The following is a 26983-nucleotide window of genomic DNA, read 5'->3' as shown; positions in this document are numbered from 1 at the left end:
CTGCTCAACAGCCAAGCGGAAAACACCAGAATATAGATAGGGAATATTTTCCAGACTCGTGGATTGTTGGAAAGACAGGGACACGGAAAAGTAGCAAATCATTGGGCGCTTTTCTTGTTTTAGCTACAGCTGTGTCTGATATGCAGTGACCACAATGAAAAGAAGCTTTGGACGTCGTTAGATATTTCAGGGCTACGAAAGATTAATTTACATACGATGTCCTCACGACAGTTGGGGAGTCGTTATCCCTATACATACAAGTATGTGTAATACAAACCATGTACAGAAACCGAGTATATAATTGTATACGTATTATTGTATGTTATTTCCTTTCATGTCACAAGCATTTCCTTTCCACCATAGAATGGGGTTTTCTACAAGATTCATGTGACTTCCCCCATCCTTTGCTACCTCCTCCCTCTCTCCCCTGAAGGCAAATGGGAAAATGGAAAAGAAAAATGTGTTAGCAACTGGGGAACTCTCCCTTCGGTAGCCGCCCCAGAACACGTTCGACTTCCACAACGTGACTAACGGGAAAAGCACGGCTGACCCATCTCTCTCTCTCTCTCTCTCTCTCTCAAGTATACGCAATCACCCAACAGACCTATAGTGATTCATTCATTCGATCATTTATTTACAGACGTTTACGCTTACAGAAATACACACACACACACACCTTTATCTGCCTATATATATATATATATATATATATATATATATATATATATATATATATATATATATATGTGTGTGTGTGTGTGTGTGTGTGTGTGTGTGTGTGTTTTGTGTTCATGTATGTATGTGTAAAAGTAAATAAATGGGTGGTTTTATATATATATATATATATATATATATATATATATATATATATATATACTATAATATATCTATATATATATATATATATATATATATATATATCTATTATATATATACATACATACATACATATATATATATATAATTTTTTTTATATAATTGAGACAAGGCCTCAATTATAGGGAGAGCAGAGAACCTCTCGGCTTAGTCTCGGGTCGATAGGTGTTGGCTCTTTAAATGCATCTGACCATGAAGCCCTGGGCTTTACGGAGCTAAGCCTTAGGCTTTAGGGCGACCCGTTAGACTTACATTCCATTCTAGATCAAACTTTAATTTTTGGTGTAAATTTTGGTTGTTACAGTTCTTATTTATTTTGTTTTTAGTTTTTTTTTCTTTTAATGTTGCATTGACATGAAATGACGATTATTCAGTCTGGTTCTTAACAGTTTAGGTTAATAATCGAAGTCGGTGGGACAGGCAGCCGAATGCCTGTTATCCACTTAGTCTCAGACGAAGGTGAAGAAAAGAAAGCTTGAAGGAAAACCTTCAAAATGTAATGGGGTTCTCGGTGAAAACGTAGTATTTTTTAGGGTATGTTAAAAGGCATCAGTCGGGGTCATTTTAGAGAGACTATTCGTTTGGAGGAGGACAAAGGCTCTTAAAGGTAATTTGGGAAGGAGGCAGCTCGAGACGTTGCTTAGCCAGATAAAGAGAGACTGGGCGATGCAGTGCTCTTGGGAGGTTCACAGGACTTCATGTGGAAAAGTATCAGGCGTCCCTGGAGGATACAGGCGCCGGTCATATTTTTCATCTTGACGATATAGATTGAACATGGATAATCCGTGGCCATGATCTTATATCTTCATTTTTGTGGAAAACTAGCTCACCATTTGACTGAGAGAGAGAGAGAGAGAGAGAGAGAGAGATTCGAATTTGCATTCATAATGTGCCGACCGTTTTGCATAGACGAGATATCTTCTTCATCCGCACTAATTGGCCATTATTTAGATCAGGCAGATGACACCGCATCCGTTAATGAATGGCGCGGCGATTCCCTTAAATGTGCACGTGTTTCACTTAGATATCAAATTTATTCACAACTCTTCCATTTGAAGTCATTGAGGGTAATGGGGCCTAAAACGTCTGTGACGTGCGGCGTTACTTAGTAAAAAGTTGTGAATTAAAATTATAACACTTTTCTGTGTATTACATATGTTTTCGTAATTTGTTATAATTGCGAGATATAATCTCCGTTTATAATGTGTATTTTTCATACTATGGAAAAGCGGACTGGAGAGTCCAACCCTGTCCCGCAAACTGACTGAACGTTCTGCGAAATTTTAACCCTTTACTCTAGTGGATTTTCAAGTACAGGTGTCCAGGGGAACTTCTTTCAGTATTACCATTAATTATGTAGTTCTGTCAGGTTTTTCTTTGTTGTTTCATGTCCAATGTCTTTTCTAATTGCTTTTCATAAATGTGCCTATGTACTCACGCGTTGATGAAAAAGAAATAAAGTTGTGAACAGTTCTAATTCTTAGATAAATGCCAATGTCGTATTTAAAAACAGCATCTAATATACTGAATTGGGACAATGAAGCCAGGATGACCCCAACGATTTTCATGAAAGCACACTTTTCATTGTATCATAATCTTCCTTGAAAGACAGTGGGAAAACATTTGTTCTAATTCATAAACTATTGCTCAAATTATTCAAGCGTGGAAAACGCACCGAACAATACAAGTGAGCAGAGATCTATCCTTGTGTACACGGATATGAATGGAATATTATTTTTGCTTTTACAACGGCCAGATGTTCATACTTAGGATTAATCCAAAATTCATTTGGGACTGTCATCACCACGTTTTTTAAATGATTCATCATCCGTGAGCTGGAATTTGTATTGACGTCACTCTGGTGGTGGGGGAATGGTATTTTTCAACCAGTTGTAGTTTTCTGTACATAATGCTAAGAGATACTGCTGAATTCCTATTGGTCAGAAGTCATTTTATTTTTCATTATTACTGTGAATACTATCAAGTTAAAGTTTTTCTATATTCAATTTTCATAGTTAGCTAACCCTCTGGACCAGACTACTGTAAACACATAAGGTCTCTAGCTGAAATTTAAGTTATATAATCTATGCACTAACTATTATAGCTCTCAATGTATTTCGCAGATGTTCGAGTACTAAAGAGATCACGCATTGCCCTTACTTTCCTCATTTTAAATCTTCAATGTGTCGTGATTTAAGTTTTCATTTTTTTTATGTAGTTCGCCATTTCAAAGAGGTTCATAAAACAGGCTTTAAATCTTTGCAACTCGTTCTCACATTTAAAACTGGAGGAAGTGAAGTGTTGTTAGGGCGAGAATGTTTTCCTCTCGTTTTCGTTAACGATGCAAAGTCTTTCGTGTAGCTAACTATGATTGAAGCACTACATGTATGTTTCGACAGTTTTCTTCGACCAGCACCCAAATTTAAATTGGTATTGATGGGGCTATATCTAGCCGAAAAATCCTTCAAATTGCACCTTTGCATTGCGCAACTATAAACAAAGAAGATTATGATAAACCTTATGCATACAATATTCTTCTTCATCCAACGATATCTCTTCTGTAAAGGTTCATTATACAACAGAGATTTGTTCTAATATTTATGTTGCACTTAAGGTTGAAAAAAATAAAAAAGGCATATCAGAACTACAAAAGAAATTGCTACACCTATTGGCTTTGCCTGTGGCACTGTATAAGCTGTTACAAGAAGCCGCCGGTCAATAAAACAATAAAATCATTAAAAGCCAGTCTATTAAATATAAGAATATGAAAGGATTCAGAAAATAAAATTTAAAGTATATTCATATTTTAGCCAATGTTTAAAGAAGGAGCGATGTCCAATTAAAAAAAAAATTGATAATGCATTAATAGCTTTTCTTTTGTAGTAGGGAGCTATTTAATTTATGACATTTGAAATTATTCATAAAACTGTTTTAAGTAGAATAGCATTGAGGGCACTTCTTAAGCACTTCAATTTTGATTTCTGTTTTTCTAAACGTCAGATGAAATGGGTACAATGCGCCCTTCGTTACCGAGGTCCTGCCTCAATGGCAGAATGGCCCTTCCTACGTTTTTTTATCCTCTTAACATGAAACCCTAATTTGTTAGTTGTTAAAAAAATTCTTAAGCAGCTTGTCTTAATCCCCAGATTTTTGCTCTGAGCCTTTGGAGTTTTTTTGCCCTGAACAAATGTTCCACTTTCGAGAAATCTTTTTCTGGCGATGAACTGTGCCCTCTTTTGTATCAGATAATTTTACGAGTAGTCCGCCTGTTCACTCTCTCTCTCTCTCTCTCTCTCTCTCTCTCTCTCTCTTCTCTCTCTCTCTCAAGCATATATTTTTTAGAACGGAGTATGGAAAAAACATTATTCCAAATGGACAAAGAATGAGATAATGATATCTTAGATTTTGGTGAATAACTAACCCAGATTTAGCTGCATTATTGTAACGACTTATCGTCAAAATATGTCGTTTTGTTTTTTATATTAGCGATAATGTAACCACAATATACTAGTCATATTTTGATGTTTTGTCTGTCTCAACACACCTCGGGAAATAGAATTTGATTAGTATTTAACTTGTAAGTGTGCTCTTGTTCTTACTTTGGTTAAGGTGGCCTTGTGCCAGCAAGGACTCGTGCTCCTTAAAAGAAAGGAACCTAAACAAATGATGTAGATGTGCGCGCGAATGCACAAGCGCGCGAAAGGACTTAGTACGTAGAACATCAAATGTCAAGTGCTGTTTGAAAAATATGAATCATCTAAGCTACAGACTGTAAGTGATATGAAATATTCCAAAAATCTAGTTAAGTTAAATGACTCGAACTGCGTAAAACATCGGTCCAGTTTTTTCCCTTTTTCCTGTCAATTACCTCGCCAGTTTTGCACGAGGTGCGCCTTTCTGAATTATGCTTTTGTTATGTGGAAGCTGTTACGAAAGACATTTACTGAGAAATTCAGTATTAATCTGAATACGTTTTCATGATTCAGGGCCTGATATAGCTACTTTTCAGCCTGGGCAACACCGGTACTCTCTCTCTCTCTCTCTCTCTCTTTCTGGGAAAATATATATATATATATATATATATATATATATATATATATATATATATATATATATATATATATCATTTCATGTGCGTAAGTAAAAACGAGAAAAAATAGAGAAAGTATTGACACGACTAAAGAAATACGGTTGTTATTCTAATTAAATGGTATACACTCTATGGAAAGATAAAACCTCACGTTCGATCAAAGAAACAAGGAAACCATTTGTGGCGCATGCTCATGTGTCCGATAAAAATAACAAGAGGAAAGAAACATCTCTCCTCGGAAGAAGAAGAAGAAGAAGAAGAAGAAGAAGAAGAAGAAGAAGAAGAAGAGGAGGAAAGGAGAAAGGAGCTTTTTCTTTCGTATATAGTTTCACTGCTAATCTCTTATCTGCGACCATAGACACGTGTTGCTTTGCTCTCTTGTGGTTTTAAGGGAAGCAAAGGTTGTGGGGGGGGGGGGGGGAGGCCACCTTTACTGCTTCTTTGTTTATATACCTTATTGTATTATTATTATTATTATTATTACATTATTATTATTATTATTATTATTATTATTACCGTTGTTGTTGCTGTTTTGTTGGTCTTTAACGATGTTCGCGGATGCTGTAGTTGAATATTTCTTATCTTGTTGATCCCAGTCCAGTTCTGCAAAAATGACATTGCAACCTGCCCGAGGCAGTGGCTGTCTTTTGTGTGTATATTTTCTTCATCTTTTTCTGCCTATGAGTGTTACATGTTACTTGTGTCTACGTGCTTAAGGGGTCTTAATGGTTGCTATGCCTGGGTAGTTAAGAAAACTGAAAAATAATGGCGCTGAAGGTTCCTTGATTATTGTGTGAATCGGGCTGGAAACCATTCGTACTTTCAATTATATATATATTTATATATATATATATATATATATATATATATATATATTCTATATATATCTATATATATATATATGCGTGTGTGTGTGTGTGCGCACATAGTTGGCAGTTTTCATTTAGACGCCTACATAAGCCTCCGTATGGTGGTAGTGATTGCTTTCCTTTAGAATTTACTGGCATTGCACTAGTTTCTAGTCAAGTACTGAAGTATAGTCTTTAGATATTTAATCTTTAAACCATTTGGTCCATTGCCGCCTCTGTAGTACCTGAACTTACTAGTTTATTATGACATTTCCTAAGCAGGTTGCGAGAATTGATAGCTGGAAATGTTTGTACTTGTGTTTTCATGTTCTTGTTTTTGTCTGTCGTAAGCCATAGGCTCTGATGATCGTCAAGAACATAGTCGTAACGGGAGAGAATATACTGAAAGAAATTGACCAAAAGGATTTCAAACTATAATTTAGAGAATTGTAACATCCAAGGTATATAGAATGGTCTCCCTTATTCTATATACCTTGGTAACATCTTTTCATAATCATTTTCAAAGCATTTTCCTTATTATTCATTAATACCTTTATATTCCTGGAATGACAAATTATTCATCACCTTTTTCTGTTTCTTAGCCAGTCAGTAGAATGGTATTTTGCGTTTATGTAAAAAATTTCGTTGCTCTCATATATCATTTATGAATACGAGAGCCTTTCAGTTCCTGTGTACATTTTTTGTTAGAATAAGTTGGCCTTATGGCAGCGAGGGCTCTTGTCCTTCACGCATCTCGTGAAAACGTGAACGACAATATTTACATTTAAGGCCTTTGTACCTCCATGCCCACTCTGATTTTATGGATAGATTTATTTTCCTCGAGTAGTGAACCTCGCTATGGAAGTCTTCCATGCTAATTTTGGTGTTAAAAATGTAACACCAAATTGCCTGGCCAGTCGAGAAGCTTCCACACTCTATCATATCGTTTTATTCTTCAAGTAGGCCTAATTGACTCTTTTTATGAAATTGAGGCCCATTCAGCTCATAGGAAAGTGAAAAGATGGAGTTTGAGTGTGACAGGTTGAACAGCAAGATTGAAAAAAGAAAGTGAGAATGGTGGTAAAGTAAAAGGTGTTTAATTGATAGTTTGTACTTTATGACATTCAAGTTTGCTCGGATAAGATTTTCTCATTTTGGTTGAACCTCACTCCCTCTGAAGTAGCTTCTTCAGCGGTTGACGAGACGATTTTTCGTACAATAGCCGAGTTCAACTTGCATGATGAGTCCCTCTCCGTTTGTCCTCCTCGTCCAAAGCCTCTCGTGATAAAAGAGGAGATTTGCCAGCAGTTTTTAACGCTCCACTAACTCGCTTCCCTCCCCCGCCTCCCCTCACTCCTCCCTCGCGATATTCCTCTTCCTCCACATTCCCCTCCCCAAGTCAAGTTGGGTGGGACCCCAACCTGTAGGGAGAGGTACCCTCTCGTCCTCCCACGTCCAGTACTCCTACGCCGGAGAGTTATGCAGTTCCTGTCGGTGCAGTCAGCGTCGTCGAATCCTCCTCTTCCTCCTCCTCCTCCTCCTCCTCCTCCTCCCAAACATGAATGTACGTAGTATGTTGCATTGCGACTTCAGACTCAGTTGGGGCAGGCAGTCACTGGCTCTTCCTAACTTGCTCCCGCCCACCGGCTCACTCACCGCTTAGAAAATGCCACTTGAAAGGGTCTTGCTTTAGGCGTGTAGGAAGCTCTCATGGTAAAGGACAGTTCAAGGATCGTAGTCATGAGCTAAGCCATTATTACATTATTATTTGCATAACCTACTTCTTCTCGAATACTAAGAATATGCACTAAGAGACATGAAGACCTACTAGTGTATAGTTCTAACTGTCTGTTATTGGAAATGAAATTTTGTACGTGTTTCTAGTCACGAGAGGTGTCATATTTAAGTGTTTTCAGTCGTGTTGTCTAGAGCTCTGGTTGTTTCCTGGCAAAACTCGTGTGCACTTTTTGAAATATTTATTGTGGGATGACGACTTAGATTGTTGTTTGCATCGCTTCTCTTTTCTTTGCCATGGTTTGTCAGTCTTTGTTCGTTGCAACTTAAAACCTGATACACTGGACTTCCTCGTAGCAATAACGATGCTTCGTGAAGAATGTTGACTTTTGGTCCCTCTGTAGATAACTGTCATCATTTCTCATAATCCTGAAGGATTGGTAGAGGAGCTTTTCTCTCGTTATGAGTGATGAAAATACAAATTCATTTTATATTTGAAATGATTGCAGAATTTTTTATCCATAAAATTAATGTTTTTTAAGATTTCTCACTTCTCTAATCTACTGTAAGTATAACTAGATTTCCTCTGTGCTCTCGGTAGTTCCTCTCTGGACGAGTGATTTCGCGCTCGGCTGCCCATCCGGTGGTCCGAAGTTCAATTCCAGCTCTGCCAACGCGGAATCAGAGGAATTTATTTCTGGTGATAGAAATTCATTTCTCGATATAGTGTGGTTCGGATCCCACAATATGCTGTAGGTCCCGTTGCTAGGTGACCAATTGGTTCCTAGTCACGTAAAAATATCTAATCCTTCGGGTCAGCCCAGGAGAGCTGTTAATCAGCTCAGTGGTCTGGTAAAATTAAGATATACTTGTGTTGTCAGTCGAGCCATTCACTTTCTTGGAGGATATCTGGAGCGACTTCGTGTTTTATTTTTATTTTTTTGTTTACATTTGGCTTTCTGGCAATATCTTGAACATTGAAGAAATATCAGTCATATCTACGAACACTGGCCTGTTCATGAGGTTACGTTCTTAAAGAGTGAAAAGGTGTTTTTCTCTTATTGCTTTCTGAAGGTCTTACAGGGCAAATTGACGAGGTCCTCCAAAAATGAAAACGGGGTAGGAATTATATTTCACATTTATTGATAAACCTACTATTCAGGTGGGTTATACTGGTTGAGTGGAGTTGACCTTGACTCGTAATTGTCCTTAATTTTTTGGTATTAAATTCTAACTGGAATTACTTATTTAGATAGGAAACAGAAATTCGTCTGCCTCCTGTTTTGTGTTGCAAGGCTTATCCAAAGCTGCAGACGAACTAATTGTGACCATTTGTGTTGGTGTAAGTAATGATAATGTTGTTCATGACTTCTTTGGCCGTTCATAATTCCATGGGCTATCTAGTAATCCTAGAAGAAGAGTCATAACCCATGCAGTTACCCTTGATTTTAGATGTTAATAATTCTCATTCGTTTTTAGAATATTGTACTTTCACAAGGGAGAGAAATATATGTGTTCTTGATGAGTAACTTTTCTTACGCCGATTTCCATATCTTGTATTTGTCCTCACGTTCATCTTAAGGGACATATGAAATTTATTTGATTCCAAATTTGAAAGAGTGACGAAACAAATATCTGCACTAATACAAACATGCATAAAATGTACAGGTATAATGTGCTGGAGCTTTGACCTGGATGTTGTGACGCCAGTTTTAGTTACCATGAATCATGTGCAGGAGCTTTCAACTGTTTGACAAATGGGCCTTTGCATGAAAATGTGGATTTATTTGACTCCATGACCAAAATACAGGGAAATGGCAGCATGCGCACTGAGCCCTTGAAGACATTCTCCGAGTTATTTCTTCTGTTCAGTCTTGTTTTCTATTGCTTTCATGTGAGGCCATCCCCTCCAGGAACTTCCAGCAATTCGATACCAAGCGATGTACCTGACCAGGATCTACCGTAGAACTTCTCGGACGACGACCTAGCTCACTGTGTAGTGTGGTGCTTGGATTTCTCCCGTTTTCTACACCTTCCTTTTCTGTTGTCTGTTCAAATTGACCCAGATCTTCACTTGTTTGCTGCTTGTACTGTTAGTTATACTGTAACCATTCTTTTATTTTTTAATTTTGGTCTTATTGATTTGAATACCATTTTCGGTTTGGGATAATTTTTCAGTTATTTATTGTTTTTTGGGGGGATTTTCTTTCTCTTTAACACTTATTGTTTCACCTCAACTTAGGTTCAGCTATACGTAGTGTCGAAGTTGACGGTGAGGTATTTATCGGGGTAAACAAAATCTAGCAGGATTTTGCCTTATTTTTGAAAATTTTAATTCATAAACTCCATGACCTATCAGTATCTGACTCAGCTTTGTCTCTTAAGTGTCATTTCGTTGAACAATCCCTTGTTTATTGACATTTGACCGTGGACCTGACGACAGAAATATTCTTGCTGAAAATGACTTGGCCTTTTATGTGACTGAAGTTCTACAGCTCCCTTCCTACTTCTGTAATTCCTCGGCCTTTAAAATGGATGGCAACATTAGCGCTGAAGTTCAAGTCCATTAAAATGATATCTTGGGGAATGAATACTAGGCAGTCTTCCGACATGTATTCTATTTAAAGGAGTAGAAAAAATGGGAGATGGAGTCTACGTGGGAAAGAATTTGATATTTAAAATTCATGATCTGAAATGTGGAAACTGACTGTTCCTGGTGTTTACATGTGATTATAACGATTTTAATATTGATTATAATTATTGATGCAGTGCTATGATGGTAATTTACTGTCATCATTGCCGCCTGAATATAAACTGATACAACAGCAACAACAGCTAAAAGAGAGAGAGAGAGAGGAGAGAGAGAGAGAGAGAGAGAGAGAGAGAGAGAGAGAGAGAGACGTCCCCTCCATGATTTCATTCACTTTGGAGATCTTGTTTAAGTAGGTACTTGTTTCGTGGAAGAAATCTCTCTTTTGATATGGGTTGCGTGTAGTGTTGCCTTGTAAGGGTAATCCTGCCCCTCCTTACAACAGTGATCAGTTTGGTGGTCTGCTTGGAGAGTCTCTCTCTTCTCTCTCTCTCTCTCTCTCTCTCTCTCTCTCTCTCTGTCTTACATAGGCACAAGCAAACAAGCATGCGGAGAATGTATCAAATTATTTTTACTTTGCATATCTGCAATCAGTAGAATAGCATGTTTATATAATTGTTGACGCAGAAAAAACAGGTTGGAATCTGGGGCGTACCTTCCAGGGTGAGAAACACTACAATCCTTTATTGCAGACAGAAACACTACTATCTTGCAGTGAAGACATTGTAGTTTATGGTAGACAAAACTGTCATTAAACAGGTAATAGAGTTTAAACAGGTGAATGTACCGCTAACAAGATATCTCGGGGTTACACGTCTTAACGGTGAAGTCATGGTCAGGGTCGTGTTGGAGTGGTTTCATTTTTTTATTCTTCTTTTATCAGTCTTCTTGAAGTCTCGCTCTAGTTATGGGGTACTACTCACTATCATTCCTCCACATTCAGTTGTATTTTGTTTAATTGGTTCGAACGGTATGTGTCGCTGGAATTGTTGGCGGTCGGGACGATGTCATCGTATTCAGAATCTGTTTTTCTCAAACCTTGGGGTTTGACTCGCCTCGTTTGACGGTCGCTGTAAGTGCATGCCCCCCCCCCTTTTTTTTGTGGGGGGGGGTGGGGTGTTGGGGTGGTCGGAATATGGCTTTACCTTACAAAAACATCTATTCAGCTTTCCTCGTTTCTTTTCGTTATTCTGAACATATGGACACATTGTTCTACAGAGGAATGTTGGTCAAGTTCCTTACATTCAGTAAGTATGTACACGATATTTATAATAATAATGATTATATGAATAAGTTTATTAAAGTACTCTAGTGTTCCTATAACGGCGCGATAAATTTTCCACAGCGTAGAATGTAATTTTTTATTGGAATAAAGAAGAATAATTTAATTTTTTCAGTGTTTATTTTTTTCCTCATCTGTGAAAAATCAAGATGGAAATGGCTATGCAGTCTATTAGTTCTTTTAGCAGACAAATGTTTTGATATGCCCCCTTCACTTACAAATGAATTGGCCTTAAAGGTGTGGCTCTAGCCCCCAAAAATATTCAATAATAACTGATTAGATTCACTCTCAGCTTCCAAAACTCATGCAATTTAACTGGCTGTTGTTGGTCAGGATAGTATTGCACAGCACGTTCAGAAAAGATAGGTGACTCCCATTCAGTCATCCGTGCATGACTTAAGATTTTTCTGAGTTATTGTGGGTTTTGCTTTCCTTCTGGAGTTTTTTTTTTTAAGATATTCTGCTGAAACCCTAAACGTTAGAAAAGGAGAGAGAGAGAGAGAGAGAGAGAGAGAGAGAGAGAGAGAGAGAGAGAAGAGAGAGGAGAGAGAGGTTGTTTTGTACCCTTAGTGTTTGTTCTCAACTGCTTGTTATATAGAAAGTACAGCCATAGAAAATTAGAATTTCTTGACCGTACTTGGGCGTGCATCAGTGACTGGCTGAGATAAGTTAATAAACAATTAGGCATCGATAATTGTCAGGATCTGTGCAGTTTCTGCGAATCGTTGGTGTATATTGCAGATCTCAAAATCGTTTTGTCTAGTTTAGGTTTCCAAGGGGAAACGTTCCCGTTGAAAACATGTCTTTTTTTTCATGATACAAATTTTGTGGGTCTGTCATTTCTTTATTTATTTTGAAAAGTCTAGTTTTGTTTTTATGAGAGTGAATCCGCTGCTCTAATGGGTTCCAGTATCACTCAGTGCACTGGTTAACTGAAGGTACAGAAAAGTCAGGAAAGCAAGTGGTCGAGATAGTGTTTATTTATATCAATACTGTTACTATTGGTATTAAGATGATTTGTGAATTATATTTAGAGGATTTACGTAAATCTGAACATTCACTGTCAGACATTTGTTGTATAAGAGAAAAACATTAGAACACCCAAACCGAAACCATACTTTAACATTCCGCCCTCAACACCATGTTCTCTTCTCTCTCTCTCTCTCTCTCTCTCTCTCTCTCTCAGAGCAAATCTTTGAGTGTGCGTTATTGACCACAAACTACGCAAGGCCGTTACTGTGTGAACGCTTCCCTTCATTCATCCTAAAACTCTTCCAAGTTCAGTCCTTGAGTTGATCTTCAAGGCTGCGATTGGCTTTACGCTGAGGGAGGGGGAGGTGCTATGAACTGCATTCCGTCCAGCTGGTAATTATATTGTAATGATGCTCATTTGCCGACCAGCGGCGTCAGTGAGAGGCCCAAATGCCGTGGTACTGATGCGTTTCTTTTAAATGCTAAACTGAAATATGATAAACACTCTGTACATTTGTTTCGTTTCTGTTTACATTTAATTATAATTTTAAAACAGTTCAACATTCAGATGAAAATGGAAAGTTATTATTTGAAGCTCCGATATTTTCATGCAGCCACTTAAGTTTTAAATTGTATAATTTATCTAGTTCGCCTTTTGATAATGCATATGGTCTTCTAGGTAATATACCGTATATTACTTATTCATTAAGAAGTGATGCATTTACTCAGCTATGAATTTTTCCTATAGCCTCTGTTTTTCCATCAGTTCTGGAGATGGCTCGTCTGGAATGCCGTTAACATTGCTTGCGCGATTATCTCATCTTCAAATTCGTTCGTCCTGGAACTGGTACTACAGGCAGACGAAGGTTAAGTCTGCCCCGAAAACATCACCAATGGTTATAGCCCCGTCAAGACTGAACGTCTTTCAACATTTATTGATCTGTCATTAGGGAAGAAATAATCTCAGCGTATTATATGACTTCCAGTAAGAGTGATATTAACCGGTACTTTTCTTTAATGAAAGCTCTCTCTCTCTCTCTCTCTCTCTCTCTCTCTCTCTCTCTCTCTCTCTCTCACACACACACACAACCCGGGTGGAAGAGCGCATTGTCATATAGATTATACCTGTTTTAAAAAAGAAAATGAAAGTTCGTTCGTAGCCACAGTCTGGGTCCAATAGCCTGTCGTTCTGTAGGTCAGCGGTTGGGATGCAGCGTTGTGGGGTCTTCAAGTCAAAGTAATTCTCTCCGGGCCATTTATTCCTCTCTGGGGGTCAGTCACAGACCTACGTAGGTGTACTACTCTGTTGCCATTTTATTTTGCATGTGAATTTTAGTGAGCAGGACGTTTTATCGAAGTTGAAGTTGAAGAATGCAAAGTGCAGTTCAACGAAATAATTAGAAGGTCGTTAGCAGATGGAGAGTCAATCAACAAAATTAATCTCTGAGTGAATGAAAGTAGGAGGAAACCTTCACTTGGTGACTACCTTCTTGGTGGGGTATCGATGAAGGTTTCGTTTTGTTTCTTTTGCCAAAAATCGTCAAATTTTCATTCAAAAGTAACCAGCTGAATGAGGACACCCACTCACTATTTTCGCCAATTAAGCTTCTTCAAAATTCGTTCGTTAATTTACTCGGAGTTCTGCTCACAAACAGACTAACCGAGAAATACTATGAAATCCCTGGCTGGGGTAATTCGTGGCCTGGACGCGGGGAAAACCTCCAGGAAATTCCTCCGATCGTCAGTATCAAAAAGGAAAAACATTACATTTCATGAAATGAGAAACATGATAAAACCTCGATTTTAAACGATACATTACTGAGAAACATGACAAGAATTCAATCCTGAACTTTCCACGTTGAATGTTATCCTGAAGTTAATTGAAAAACGACAAAAACTTTAAAATGGGTTGCATGAGAAAATGTCTACCTTTTGTACAGGAAAGATTGAAGTCCGATCTCTAACGCGAAATGCATTTGCGCTGATATAATAATATAATAATAATAATAATAATAATAATAATAATAATAATTAATAATAATAATAATAAAGAAAAATTATGAGGAAAACATTCATTTTTTATTCTTAACGTGATTAAAGTTTCTGATGCGTAATCTTAGTTTTTCTCTTCCTTTTCATTAAAGGTGACAAAGCTGTTCTTAACCCTGCCTTTAATTGTGGTCACATGTTATCATTATCGCTTTCTTGATAAAGGGGTACTTTCCTCATAGTTCTTTAAGCTTCTACAAAACAGGCATAAAAATGTTTCCAAAGAACTACACTTGACATGGTAAATATCAAATATACATATAATTTTAATAATGAAAGCGAAATTACCTTTTGCACATATATATGCCCCATTAATAACTTTTGGAGGGTGCGACCAGCAAAGTTGGGGCGATGGCTGACGGATGCATCTCTCATCTCCCGTCAGTTAGGTCCGAGGTGCACTCAAAACCGATGCCAGAAGGCTGTACCCTCTGGTGACACATACACACACACATGTATGTTTGTATATTAGGTTTGTTTAAATTCCCGTGGTACGGGTTGTAGCGTTCTAGCCGACCAAGAGAGAGAGAGGTCCCAGGCAGATTCGGTGCCCAGGACTGATGGGTTTGCCTTAGTCAAAATTCATTGCATACTTGTTTTGAACTAATCGGTATTTATCCAGATTAAAAATCTCCTTGCCTAAGTCAGGTGAAGAACTCTCTTTTTATGGGTGAACTATTCGGAAACGCCGTCAAATATCTCTTTGGCCCGAACGTTGAAGTTGAGTGGAGGGGTGCGCGCAGGTTTCCAGTGCTCCCCAGATCTACGCCCTGACGTACCCAAGATTAAAAGGCAAGCTGGGTCATTTTGTCGAATATTCTAAATATAGATGCATCATCATCTCATTTGTTTAGGTGATGACTGAGGAGGACACGCTTTTAGGTAATTTAGTGCAATTTCCAGAATATTTACCTATTCTCTTATAAAAGGTTATTCCCAAATTTTTTATATAGTTGTAATAAAATCTAAATCCTGCAGTATGTGTACTGCGACCGCTTACCTTCTCTGTTTCGAAAATGTTATGGCTACTCTTTGCATTGAAGGCTTAAATATGCGAAAGAAAATTTAAAAGAAAGATCCGCTTGCTAAGTGGGATTGGAGTTTAGTTCGTCACTTCACCCAGCAACCATTTAGTGCTAGTATATAATATATATATATATATATATAGATAATATATATATATATATATATATATATATATATATATATATATATATATATATATATATATATATATATATATATGCATAAATAAATTTTATGATCTGTACAAAGGGTAATCTCCGGACAACTCATGATCGTTTTCAGTTCGTGTTTCGGACTATGCAGAAGTTCATGTATTGTCCCTTATATGTTCCAAGGCTCCCTCCTGCCCCCTGGGGTCTATTCCCCGTGGGAGAGTTTTGCGTGGGCGGAGGAACAAGCCATATCAACTCGTAGAATTCCCCACCCTCCCTCCCCCCCCGAAAGCAAAAGGGCGGCGGATGAATATTAAAATGTGGGCGTTTTGTTTCCTTATTGTAGTTCCTTACCTCCCCCCCCCCCCCCCCCCCCCCCCCCCCACCCCCCCCCCCCCCCCATTCCCCCCCCCCCCCCCCCCCCCCCCCCCCCCCCCCCCCCCCTCCTACCCTTCGTCTGGATAGATACTCTCCAATTTTGTGTTGCTGTTCTCTCTTCTTGAGCACCCCCCCCCCCCCCCCAGGGCCCCACCAATGTGACTGTGACCCCCTTTCGGGAGCACGAAACATGCCCTTCCCGCTGCATCGGCCGTCCCACGTGTGAGTTGTTGTATGCAGATCTGAATACCTTGACCTAATATGGAGAAAAGAATAAGATGTGTTACGCCAAGTTTGATGTCACTTTGTCGTTTGCAGCGAAGAAGAATGAGGACCACTCATTATCGGAAGGCGTCCACTTTGGTGGTTAACTCCCACAGGAGACAATAATAGCCCTATTTAATAATTAGAGTAGAGTGAAATAGACAGATATTGATAAATAATAGTTGCGGAGCAGTAGTAAGCGCTGACAATGAAACAAACAAAAGGACATTTTCTAAAGTTAACCATCAGTCAAGGAAACCCGTCCCCAGTTAAGGTTAAAGAACATCGGTTGGTTCAGTGGTCACCATATGACTTAAAGCAAAGCAATATGGCTCCCGTAACAATCTCAAAAGCTAACCCACCAACCACCGACACAGGCACTGATGTCAGTCGGTCATGCAAAACATTAATAAACATGGAAAGATCATTTTCTCCACCGTCTTTCGGAATGCATTGTTGTGTATAGGTATTTGTGAGAGAGAGAGAGAGAGAGAGAGAGAGAGAGAGAGAGAGAGAGAGAGAGAGATACACTCCTCGCCCCTACCATTATCAGCCAATTTGTTTTGCAGTCAGTCTGTTGATTATTGTTCGACGCTTCTCTTAATGCACATTCGATGTTCCTCGCTAAATGGAAGCTTGTTACGTCTTCTGGTTTCTTTTAGAAAAGGACGCTGATCATGTCGAGTATATCTGTTAATAATAAAATACGTTTGGATTTTTGTTTAATGTACGTCATCGATGGACTGTTTTGCTAGTTTACCAGACGAGTATCTTATTCGTAGCTGTTTTTGGAAGATTGTAATCCTGTCCAGCGTGAAATAGTATTTATTTGAAGTAAACGGTATTAAGAATGTAATATGTACATATATACTACATGTGTAAATGTAAAAGCATTGTTCAGCATGAGTGATATGTATGTATGTTGACACACACACACACACACATATATTTCACGTGTATAAAGAGGCTCACCACCACCACGTCGAACTACCCTACACCCACTGTGCAATTCCCGCTATATCTTATGTAGTAGTCCATCTTTCAGGATGTTGAAGTCACTTGTGTTTTAGACAAAGGAGGTTTGTCCTTAATTCGGCAGTTTATTTATGACGGTGGGAGTCGTCCATTTCTTTTTTTCGGAACCCGCTCTGTGCACACCTTTGATTTCGTTATTTATTAATCACATTTGCTTATTTGTGATGATTATTGTAACTTGCTTAAATTCGAAATGCAAGTTGAAATCTCACATCTAATAAAAAGAATAGTCAAGAGGAGTTCTCTACGGGAGTGTGGCGCCGAGCAATATATTATGGAGTTTGAATTAAATAAATTGTGATATATATATATATTTATATATATATATATATATATATATATATATATATATATACACGTATATATATAAACTCTGGTGTTACAAAATATTACCTGCTATAGTCTTAAGGAAATCAATAATGGAAAGAAGGCAAACTATGAAAGGTAAAACTGAACCGAAAGTCATTAGGACTAAAGGGAAAGAAACAAAAAAGGTTGATATCAAAGTTGTACTGATACAAATCATAGGTAGAAAGAAATATTAAAGACAACCTTATATGGAGGTAATATGAAATTATAATTTTAAACTACTCGCGGTTTGTGGTAGCTGCATCCAGAAGAAGGTACAAGACTTATAAAGTAACTGAATTATTATTTACGAATAATGTGCCGTGTTAAGCGGTCGCTTTCCCACAAATGTAGCGTCTTTGGATAGCCCATTGTAAGAATGAAATAAAAAAATATAATTTTGCTTACACTGAAATAGAAATTGTGAACGAGCCATTTGGCTCCGTCTACTGTATACGGCATTAAGGTGGAATTGCACATAGGAGCATAATTGAATATCTAATGAAGTCTTCGATGTTAGGAACAAGGGAGTTTTGAGTACAAGAAATTGTGAGGTTTATAAGGTCTCTTTATGTATTATTATAACTGTTAAATTGACTGTGTGAGGGCACCCAGATTTAAAACAATTGAGTAAAATGTGTGCAATTTGATTATTATGTCATAATATAATTAAGAATTTTTAAGAAATTGTTCCAAGATACAGTATACAGAGGATAACGCACCTCTACATTTCAAAATGATGTTCTTATTCATTATTCGTTGCTTTTAAAGCGAAAGCGTGTATGCAGACTTGTCATAAAAATCCACTAAAACGTTTCGCTTCGTTCCACTGAAAAAGCGCTTTATGAGTATGATAACTTGCAAAACACGCAGCTTTTTTTTTTTGCTGTTTCATGTGATAATGTAATGTCAAAATGTATCTCCCCTTTAGTAGTATGTATTTTTTATGGGAAATATAAGAGCTAATGTGACAAACCAAAAGTTGGAAGGAAAGTTCTACATTGGTTAGGAAACTGAACGTACCCTGAATGCCAAGGCAGTGCTGGATGTGCGCGCCATCTATTGGCGAGCTCAAAAATTAAGTTTAAATCTTGACTGGTGGGAAGACAGAAAAGAGAGGATGGTCCGTTCGCGGGTAAGTGTTTTAAAATGCGCTTCTTTAACTTAACAACAACGTTTTAGTTATACTACAATTAACATGAAGGCCTATACATTCAAGCAAACAGTTGGGAAAACTGTGTTATCTGTTCAGGTGGTGATAAAATGCGATTGATAAGATAAGGTGCTCGTTTTCTCTCCCGTTGCTGGAGGGTTTGTTTACATCGGCTGACTTGGTGGGGTCCTGCGGGAGGAGGAGAGAGATGCTGCTTTCTTTATTAGCTATCTCCTTCTTATGCTTCGTGATCTCGCGCTTAAGTTTTCTCCCCGTGACTTTGTTCCGATAAAACTTGATCCTAGCGTCGTTCGTTATGTTAGCAGTTGTGATGGCCACTTTAAATTAAAATAAAGAGTAAACTTCGCCTTCTATCGCCTAGACTGAATAAAACTTTCATTGGCTGGTTGACGTCGATCAACCCAACTTTGAGCCAAGGCTATTACCACCTATATACATTAACAATATCATGTTAGAAAGGGAGGCACGAATCAGACTATTTACTATGATAAAGGCCCAATTCGAAGGAATTTCACGCAGGTTTAGAGAGCCTATGTTTTTTTATGCTTCTTCAATGGGTGAGTTCTATAATAAAGGTCTCGGCTATTAAAACCGGGTAGGGTTGGCCGTATGGCGTAAAATTAATGTAGGATAGCTTAGATTAGCTGTAACCTATTTTGTTGTTTAACATCAATAGTGGTAACAATAGGTTAAAGGATATAAGGTAGGCTAGCCTACCTAGTTTACTGTAGATGATATTGACTTGGGACTGACTTTGCGTTGCAGGCAGGTCTATCCTTATATAATTCAAATTGTGAGCATAATGCTTTATATATCTTCAAAAGTAAACATAAACCTCGATCCTCTATCTTATATATTCCATTATCAATTGAAATGGCTCCTTATAGTGTTAATATACCTATAGGTATCTTGTAACTTGGACTTTCTGAAAGTTATGTCAAGTAGCCTACTATACAACAAAGTAGTATTGTACTCTTCGTGGCTGCATGGTGAATGTCAAGGATTTTCATTATCAATTGTATCTTGTAGAACTTAATGAACAAGCTAACATCATGAATTTCAAAGAAGAAAAATTAATGTAAATGTATTTTTCATCTGTTTTTTGTGAATAACTCCAACTGTGTTGCTTGGTGCAGTTACCCCGGTTTTTGGTACAGTCCTCTGCCAGGTTGCAATGGAAACAACCACAATATGGGCTTGGTAACCTAATAAAATGAAGAAAAGAGCAAATTTCAGTCAAGGATGGTTAATTGTAATACGGTTTTGATTGCCATAAACGGTAAAACTTTGGAAAAAGTAAATAGTTAAGTATCTAGGTATGTACAGTGGATTTAACAATAACTCGGATGAAATGAATTACTTGAAAAGTGTTTGTCTAGCTCGAACGAGACCTTTACAGTGTTGGCAAATAGAGGTAACGGTGCTGATATTCCTGTGTTAAGGATGATGTACATCAGTACGGTGCGTTCAGTTATTGACTATACTCTTTTTTTTCCATCTGTCCACCAGCGTGAGGTGTTTGTGTATGGTAACACTGCGTCCCGGGCTTTAGATAGTTACATTCAGCTTACATTCAACAATAATAATAACCATATTTTGAATAATAACGGTGTAATTCGCACACTGTAAATTATTAAAACACTTTTCAGTTGCAAATGTACACCCAGATATCCTTTTATTTACCTAAAGCTTATACATAGCGTAACTATTTAAAGCCCGGGACGCAGTGTTACCATGCGGAAACACCACAGGTGGATGGACAGATGGAAAAAAACAGAGTAGCCTATAGGCTATGCATCACCTGTGTTGGTGAATTGAGGCTTTTTAAAGTAATTGGGAATAGGTAAGGCAATGAGAGTTATTTTGGGCTGTTCCATGAGTACTAGGATGGAAATATGAGGCTGGAATTGATTCTACCAAGTGTTGTTGACCGAATACAAGAGGTAGTGGCTGTGCTTCTCTTCGTATGATGAGAAGGAGAGAAAGAACCTGAAAGAGGGCTGTTGACAGTTTTTCAGGCAATAGAGGTTGCCCTGATAAATATAACATTTATTTTGAGAAATTGTATAATATACTGATAAAATATATTATAAAATTCTGTGTAAAGTTACAAGAAGTAGTACCAATGAAGCCATGGTTGTGTTACAAAATGAATGTAAGTATTTGTAAAGTTGACTGTGAAAGAAGTGGGTGCAACGTATATGAATTGAAAACAACTAATTTTGCCTAAAGTCAATACATTAGTTAAGGCTAATAGCATACATATGTACTGTGATGGTTCAGTGAATGGTATCAAGGGTGGATGTGGGGTGGTTATAAGCGAATATTATGAAAATATTGTGAGTACTGACGAGGCGCTGTCAAAAAGAATAGAGGATAAAACTTCTACTACTACTGCTGAATTACACACCATTCATGAAGGGTTAACCACAGTAGTAAACAAGATGAAAGACGTGTTTGTTTTCGTTGATTACCAGAGTGCTCTTCTTGCGCTTAACTCTAGATATCCAGTTGACAGGGAATTAGAACTTATATACGTATATGCAATAGAAGATCAAGGGTATTTTGTCAAGTTTTTCTGGGCACCATCTCATGTTGGTATTCATTTGAATGAGATGGCTGATAGTTTGGCAAAGATGCTACAAACAAAAGTAATATTGATTTAGAGAGCACAATGACTCTGAGCAGAATAAAGAAAGAGCTAAAAATAAAAAGGTCTTTGTGGGAAACTGCTGAAATTCGACAAATTTTAAACAATAATTGTGTCAGTATGAGAGACTATTTGTTTGATGATGAAAACTCTAAAAGTAAATTATGTGGTGAGTTACGGAAACATACTTTACAACATTATGTTATGGAATGTAATGAATTATCAGAGTTTCGTAACCCCAGAACAGATGATGTAACAAATCAATTATGTTATTTTTTTAAATATGACGTATGTTCCAAAATTGTAAAGAATTTTTATAATTCATTATGGAATAAATAATTGTGAGCCATTTGCCAGTTAACATTTTTCTTGTAATATAATGTGTACTTTTGTTATATTTGTTTTGTATGTCTCTAGCCTATTGTAATTTTGCATTCCCTGGCTTACGATGAGGGTTTCGTTCTTGAGCCGCGCCGTAAGCTGGAAAATCGTCAAAAATCCTAAGAAAACCTTACTCTTAGTGCTTTGGGTGTATTAAATCTATGTAAACTGCATTTTTATTTCATTTTTCATCAAAAAAACCTGCAAATATTGATTATTTTGCACTTTGGGAGTCATATTTTCTTCTGTCAGAACGGCGTCATAAGCGGCGTAACCCTGGAACATGCGTCGTAAGCCTGGAAATAATTTCTGATGAATATAATTGAAAGGCGTCGTAAGGTGGGAACTGCCTGTAGTATATTATCAACGTTTGATTTGTATAAAATTTACATTATAGCTTGGCATTTGCTTTTGTATAAATTGGGTTAACATTCTTCTCATGTAAAATATATTCTTTTCATTACTGTTTTTTATTTTTATTTATGTATTTATTTATATATATACAGTATTAACTTTTTTTGCCTTGAATCTTTTGAATTTTGTAGGTGGGTATAGCAGCATGCTGCTACACTCCATTTGATGTATATCAATAAACTTTTTGAATTTTAATTTGATTTGAATTTGTTTGGCAACATTATTTTTGGTTGTGGCAGATATATCATGTAGGCAGAATGATGGGTTTAGTATTGGATGTTTAGCAGGGATGTGTAATGGCAAATCCCTGCTTGCAGGAATTTGGTACAGGAACTGCTAGATACAGTTGTTTAGACATTATTTTTGGTGCAGGATTACTTATGACTGTTTGTTCTTCTATCCATGTCTTTTATGCCATTGAATTTTGAGATAAGATTTAGTGTTCTTTGTGTTTCTAACAGTTACCAATTTTCCAGGCTCCACGCAGAGATTTAGACTGCCTGCGGGCGCTGTCTCCGCTTTCTCAGCGCTGCCGTCGACCATCCAACATGAATCCCAGAACGCCACTTCTCCTAACCTCCAGGTATATAGTATTTATTTACAGTATCTTAGATTGAAGGAAAATGCATTCATTGCACTAGTACAATTAGCTTGCATAAAATATTTATAATTAACTAAGGCATTTAGAATAAGAAATTTGGATACAATATTAAAAGTCTCCATAGGGGGTTAGTGTCGTCAGTGCACCTCATGTGTTGCACTGTAGGCATTACTTAAGGTTCTTTGCAGCGTACCTTTGACCCCTAGCTGCAACCCCTTTCATTCCTTTTATTGTACCTTCTTTCACATTCTCTTTCTTCCATCTTACTTTCCACCCTCTCCTAACAGTTGATTCATAGTGCAACTGCGATATTTTCCTCCTGTTTCACCTTCCAATCCCTTTACTGTCAATTTCCATTTCAGCGCTGAATGACCAAATTTTATATTCAGTTAAGTTCAATATTAAAAGTACTTTCATTATTTAGAAAATTGCTCTGATCTAGGTTTTGATGTACATATGTATTATTACAGGGCATCTTACTGCTCTTTGTAGGTTCTTAATCAGGGGCGGCTCATGTATAGAACTGCAGCACCTGTTTTCACTCAAAATTTATTAATAACACAGTGTAATTTGGTTTTTCTTTCTTTAACATGTGTATGTAATATTTAATACAGTACTATGATAAGCACTCACAACGTCAGTGGCCATTGCCATGCATCTCATTTGCGAAGAAACTAAAAAAAATGCACGTATGGAACCATGTACTTCACAGTTCCAGTGACATGGAGTTTGTTCTACGTATGCGCACATGTCCGAGGGGAAGGAAGAGGTGGGCCCACAGTGGAGAAAAACACTGCCACTCACCCAGTTACGTGATTATGTTTTCTATCAGTGTGTAACCTATGAATCAGGAAATGCTCAAGGGACTTGCAAGATTTCAGTTGAGAAAAATTTCCTCTCCAGTCATCCGGATATCAAGGCAAAAGTTGTTAACCTTTTTGCCCAAAACAAAACAAGAAGAATGGATGTCATTTTTACATGATGGATCAAGCTGGACTGGAACAATTTAGTATATGTAACGTAAAAATAAATTTTGTTCAAGTCTATTTCACTCCAGTTTATTCAGATGTGACTCAAGTAACTTCCACCCACTATCATACCAGTCCTTGCTTTCCGAGCAAATAAGCTGTCTTGTACATACTTGCCCCCTACATTTATTGCACATGGTATGTGCATCATAAGAGTTTGGTTAATTTGTTCTTGCAGCCCTCGCTACAGTAGTGAAGACTGGAAAGGCTAGAATCTGATGTACCAACTAACTAATTAGTTAAGAAGAAAAAAGCTAAAGGTGCAAAGCGAACCAAAAAGCAGCAATTAAGAACTAAAGAGGGTAGATCATCGACTTCAGCTATCCGATGAATTATGAACACGGGAGAAAGAACGTGTTGTTGATGTCGTGGCATAAATTAGAATGACACCACCATCTTCTGTTGCTTGGTAGCTCCCATTGCAGTGGGCAGGGCCTGTCATTCCCGCTTTGCAACAGTCACTTGTCCTCGAATTTTTGAATTTAGGATGCCGTGTGAGCATAATTGTTTGCTAAGTACTAATTACTTGGTAAGTATACATATATGCATATAAAACCTAATTTTATAATATATATAGATAAAAATTTTGTTCAGTCTTATCTTTGTGTGTGTTATGAAACATTGGGGAGGAGTTGAGGCAGTATATGCTTATACAAGTTAGATGATTAGGGGAAAAATAAGTTGGTTAGTAGTAACAGAATTATAAGTTCAGATGGAGTTGAAGTGATATGACACAGAATGAAGTCAAAACCAAGAAACAAGAAAGTGGAATGTAGTGATAAGTGAGATGGTCAAAACATATACTAGTTGGAGGACATGACTGGCGCCTTAACCTCAGAACGTCGTAAGCTGAACCCATCTTAACCCGAAGACTGCCTGTATTGGGATTATTACCACCAAGTTTTATGTATATACTAATAAATGCTGAGTGTGTTACCTGCCACATACATTGCAAATAATAAAATTGCAATAAAAGACTCAAAAGAGAGGATCTAATGAATAGTACAACAATTTTAGACAAAGCACCAAACTGCCTGCATACATACATACTGGAAAAAAGTTTAGAAGATCAACAAGGTAAAAGAACTGAATTTCTCCCCTATGTTATTAAGAGAAATATAAGAAATTGGCTGGTACCAAACACATGTGAGAGAGAGAGAGAGAGAGAAACTCAATCACACCAGGAGAGGGTACCCCAGTCAACACCAGTGAATAGGTCAAGAAGACTGCAGTGCCTCCAGGACCAGACAGCAGCATCAGCCCATGTCTAATCAAAATTCATACTGTACACCAGTCAGCCCACTAACTGTAAACACCCATCTGCTACATAACATTTTTTAATTCATTCACTTTTTGAGACTAGGTGGATGCCCACCAGAGCCAAAGTCAAAATGTCAGTGGAAATAGAACTAGCATAATAGAGTATCTTTACATGAAAAAATTGTAAGGTGCATAGAGAAAACTACAAATTAGTACTACTATAAAAAAGCTGTTATGTTTAAATCGGTTTTTAATCGTAGTGAGGATATTTACTCAAACACATAACATGTTTAGAGCATTTTAGTGGACATTTTGCTACATTTATGTGTAGCATTTTCAAAACTGAAAAGGAGCAGCAAATCACAAAGGCAGAAATTTGAAATTAAAAGATATTTATAAGTAGTATACTAAAAATATATTCATAATTTTTTAAAGGAAAAGCCAAGGCTTATCAACTAATCCTTTTATTTTGATATATGCTAGACATGTTTTAGATTAAGTAAAATGTTGTTGAGACTGACAAAGATGATATTTTCAGGGCGGGAGGAAACAGTAGTGCTAATGGAGGCATAAGTTCATCAGTTGGACGTGCTCCTGGAACAGTACCCCAGTCTCAGAGAGAAACGACAACTAAATGTGTAAAAGCTCCAGGTACACCTGTTACTTCAACAAAGCAAACAAGATCTGTAAGAACTGGTCCCATCAGACCAACGAGAGTTAACACAGCTGTTAATGCTACTGCACGAAAAGCTTCAGCACCTGGTAAACTGATAAAGTAAGTGCTATATTATACTTTTATTGGATTATAACATGAAAGACATTATCCTTTCAAAATGTGTTGTATTTAGTTTTTATTTGATATTACATGTTAATATATAGTAAAACAGCTACTCATTACAAATGGTTTCTCAAAAGACTTATACTCACAGAGTAAAGTTTTCTGAAGAGAGTACCATTATAGTCAAACTCAGCCTTTTTGGCCGCACAGTTGCCACGGTTCTCTAAATGCGCCTCGACAGTGATGAAGAAATGTCTCTGATATTTATTATACTAACTAAATATATGGTAATTACTCTGTTTCATAATAACACTTCATATGTTTAAGAATGACTAAGTTTTTGATGGGAAAATGAATGTTACTATAAATGTTTTCCTGCGATTTGACAACACCTCTGTGCTGGGTTAGTGCCCCGTTGCCACCTCAGCCCAACAAGGCCATTCCGTGTCACTGACCCACCATGTAAACATCTCCCGCTTCTCGCGCCCCGCCTGCACGGTCAAATTAAGGAAATAATTTATAATGTTAATCAGTACTTTTTAGATGAAAAGGACAACAGCGGACACAGCCAAAGCCACCAAAGTGAGTAAAAGGACAGTTAGAAGGATTTGCTCCAAAGCAAATCAAGAATGGTGGTCAGAGGCTGAACACGAGAGAGAGAGAGAGTGGGCGGAAGTACCTACCTTGGGAGAAGCTGCAACATTGTGGAAAATCCAGGGGGGGTAAACAAGGCCAATACCTTAGTGGCCAAAAAGGCTGAGTTTGACTATAGTGTTTCTGCATGTTTAATTCCCTTCTAGATCGGCTCAAATTTATTATGAAAGTTAAAGGAAGTAAAATGTCCTGTCAGATGCTATTCAAACTACTGCTTTACTTTAATTTCATTAATTTTGCTCTCCTGACCTAACTGTACCTTCTCAAACCTAATGTAAAGTGTTTCTTAAACTCTATAGCTATAGATTTCTTTGAGTATATGACAGGATTTTATCTAAAGATAACAAAAAGGGTAATGATATGAAGAGTAGCAGTTTGAAGGAAATGATGAGGTCACAA

General features: G+C 37.4%; 1 protein-coding gene across 7 annotated transcripts in view; it reads left to right on the top strand.

The window, feature by feature from the left end:
- The window catches only part of LOC135215298 (cytospin-A-like), a 692483-nt gene that overhangs the window by 562201 nt on the left and 103299 nt on the right, over nt 1-26983 (top strand). For 4 of the 7 annotated variants that reach the window (XM_064249852.1, XM_064249851.1, XM_064249854.1 and 1 more), the window contains 2 exons: nt 22740-22846; nt 25691-25927. In XM_064249852.1, the coding sequence (XP_064105922.1) occupies nt 22812-22846; nt 25691-25927 (272 nt within the window). In that variant the 5' untranslated portion in view covers nt 22740-22811. Of the gene's footprint in view, nt 1-18662; nt 18780-19345; nt 19376-22739; nt 22847-25690; nt 25928-26983 lie in introns of those variants that run through there. The other 3 variants (XM_064249850.1, XM_064249847.1, XM_064249848.1) reach the window with 2 other exon arrangements.

The sequence above is a fragment of the Macrobrachium nipponense genome, chromosome 5 (assembly GCF_015104395.2).
Source record: "Macrobrachium nipponense isolate FS-2020 chromosome 5, ASM1510439v2, whole genome shotgun sequence".
Classification (NCBI taxonomy): Eukaryota; Metazoa; Arthropoda; class Malacostraca; order Decapoda; family Palaemonidae; genus Macrobrachium; species Macrobrachium nipponense.
This window is presented reverse-complemented; position numbering and strand designations above follow the sequence as displayed.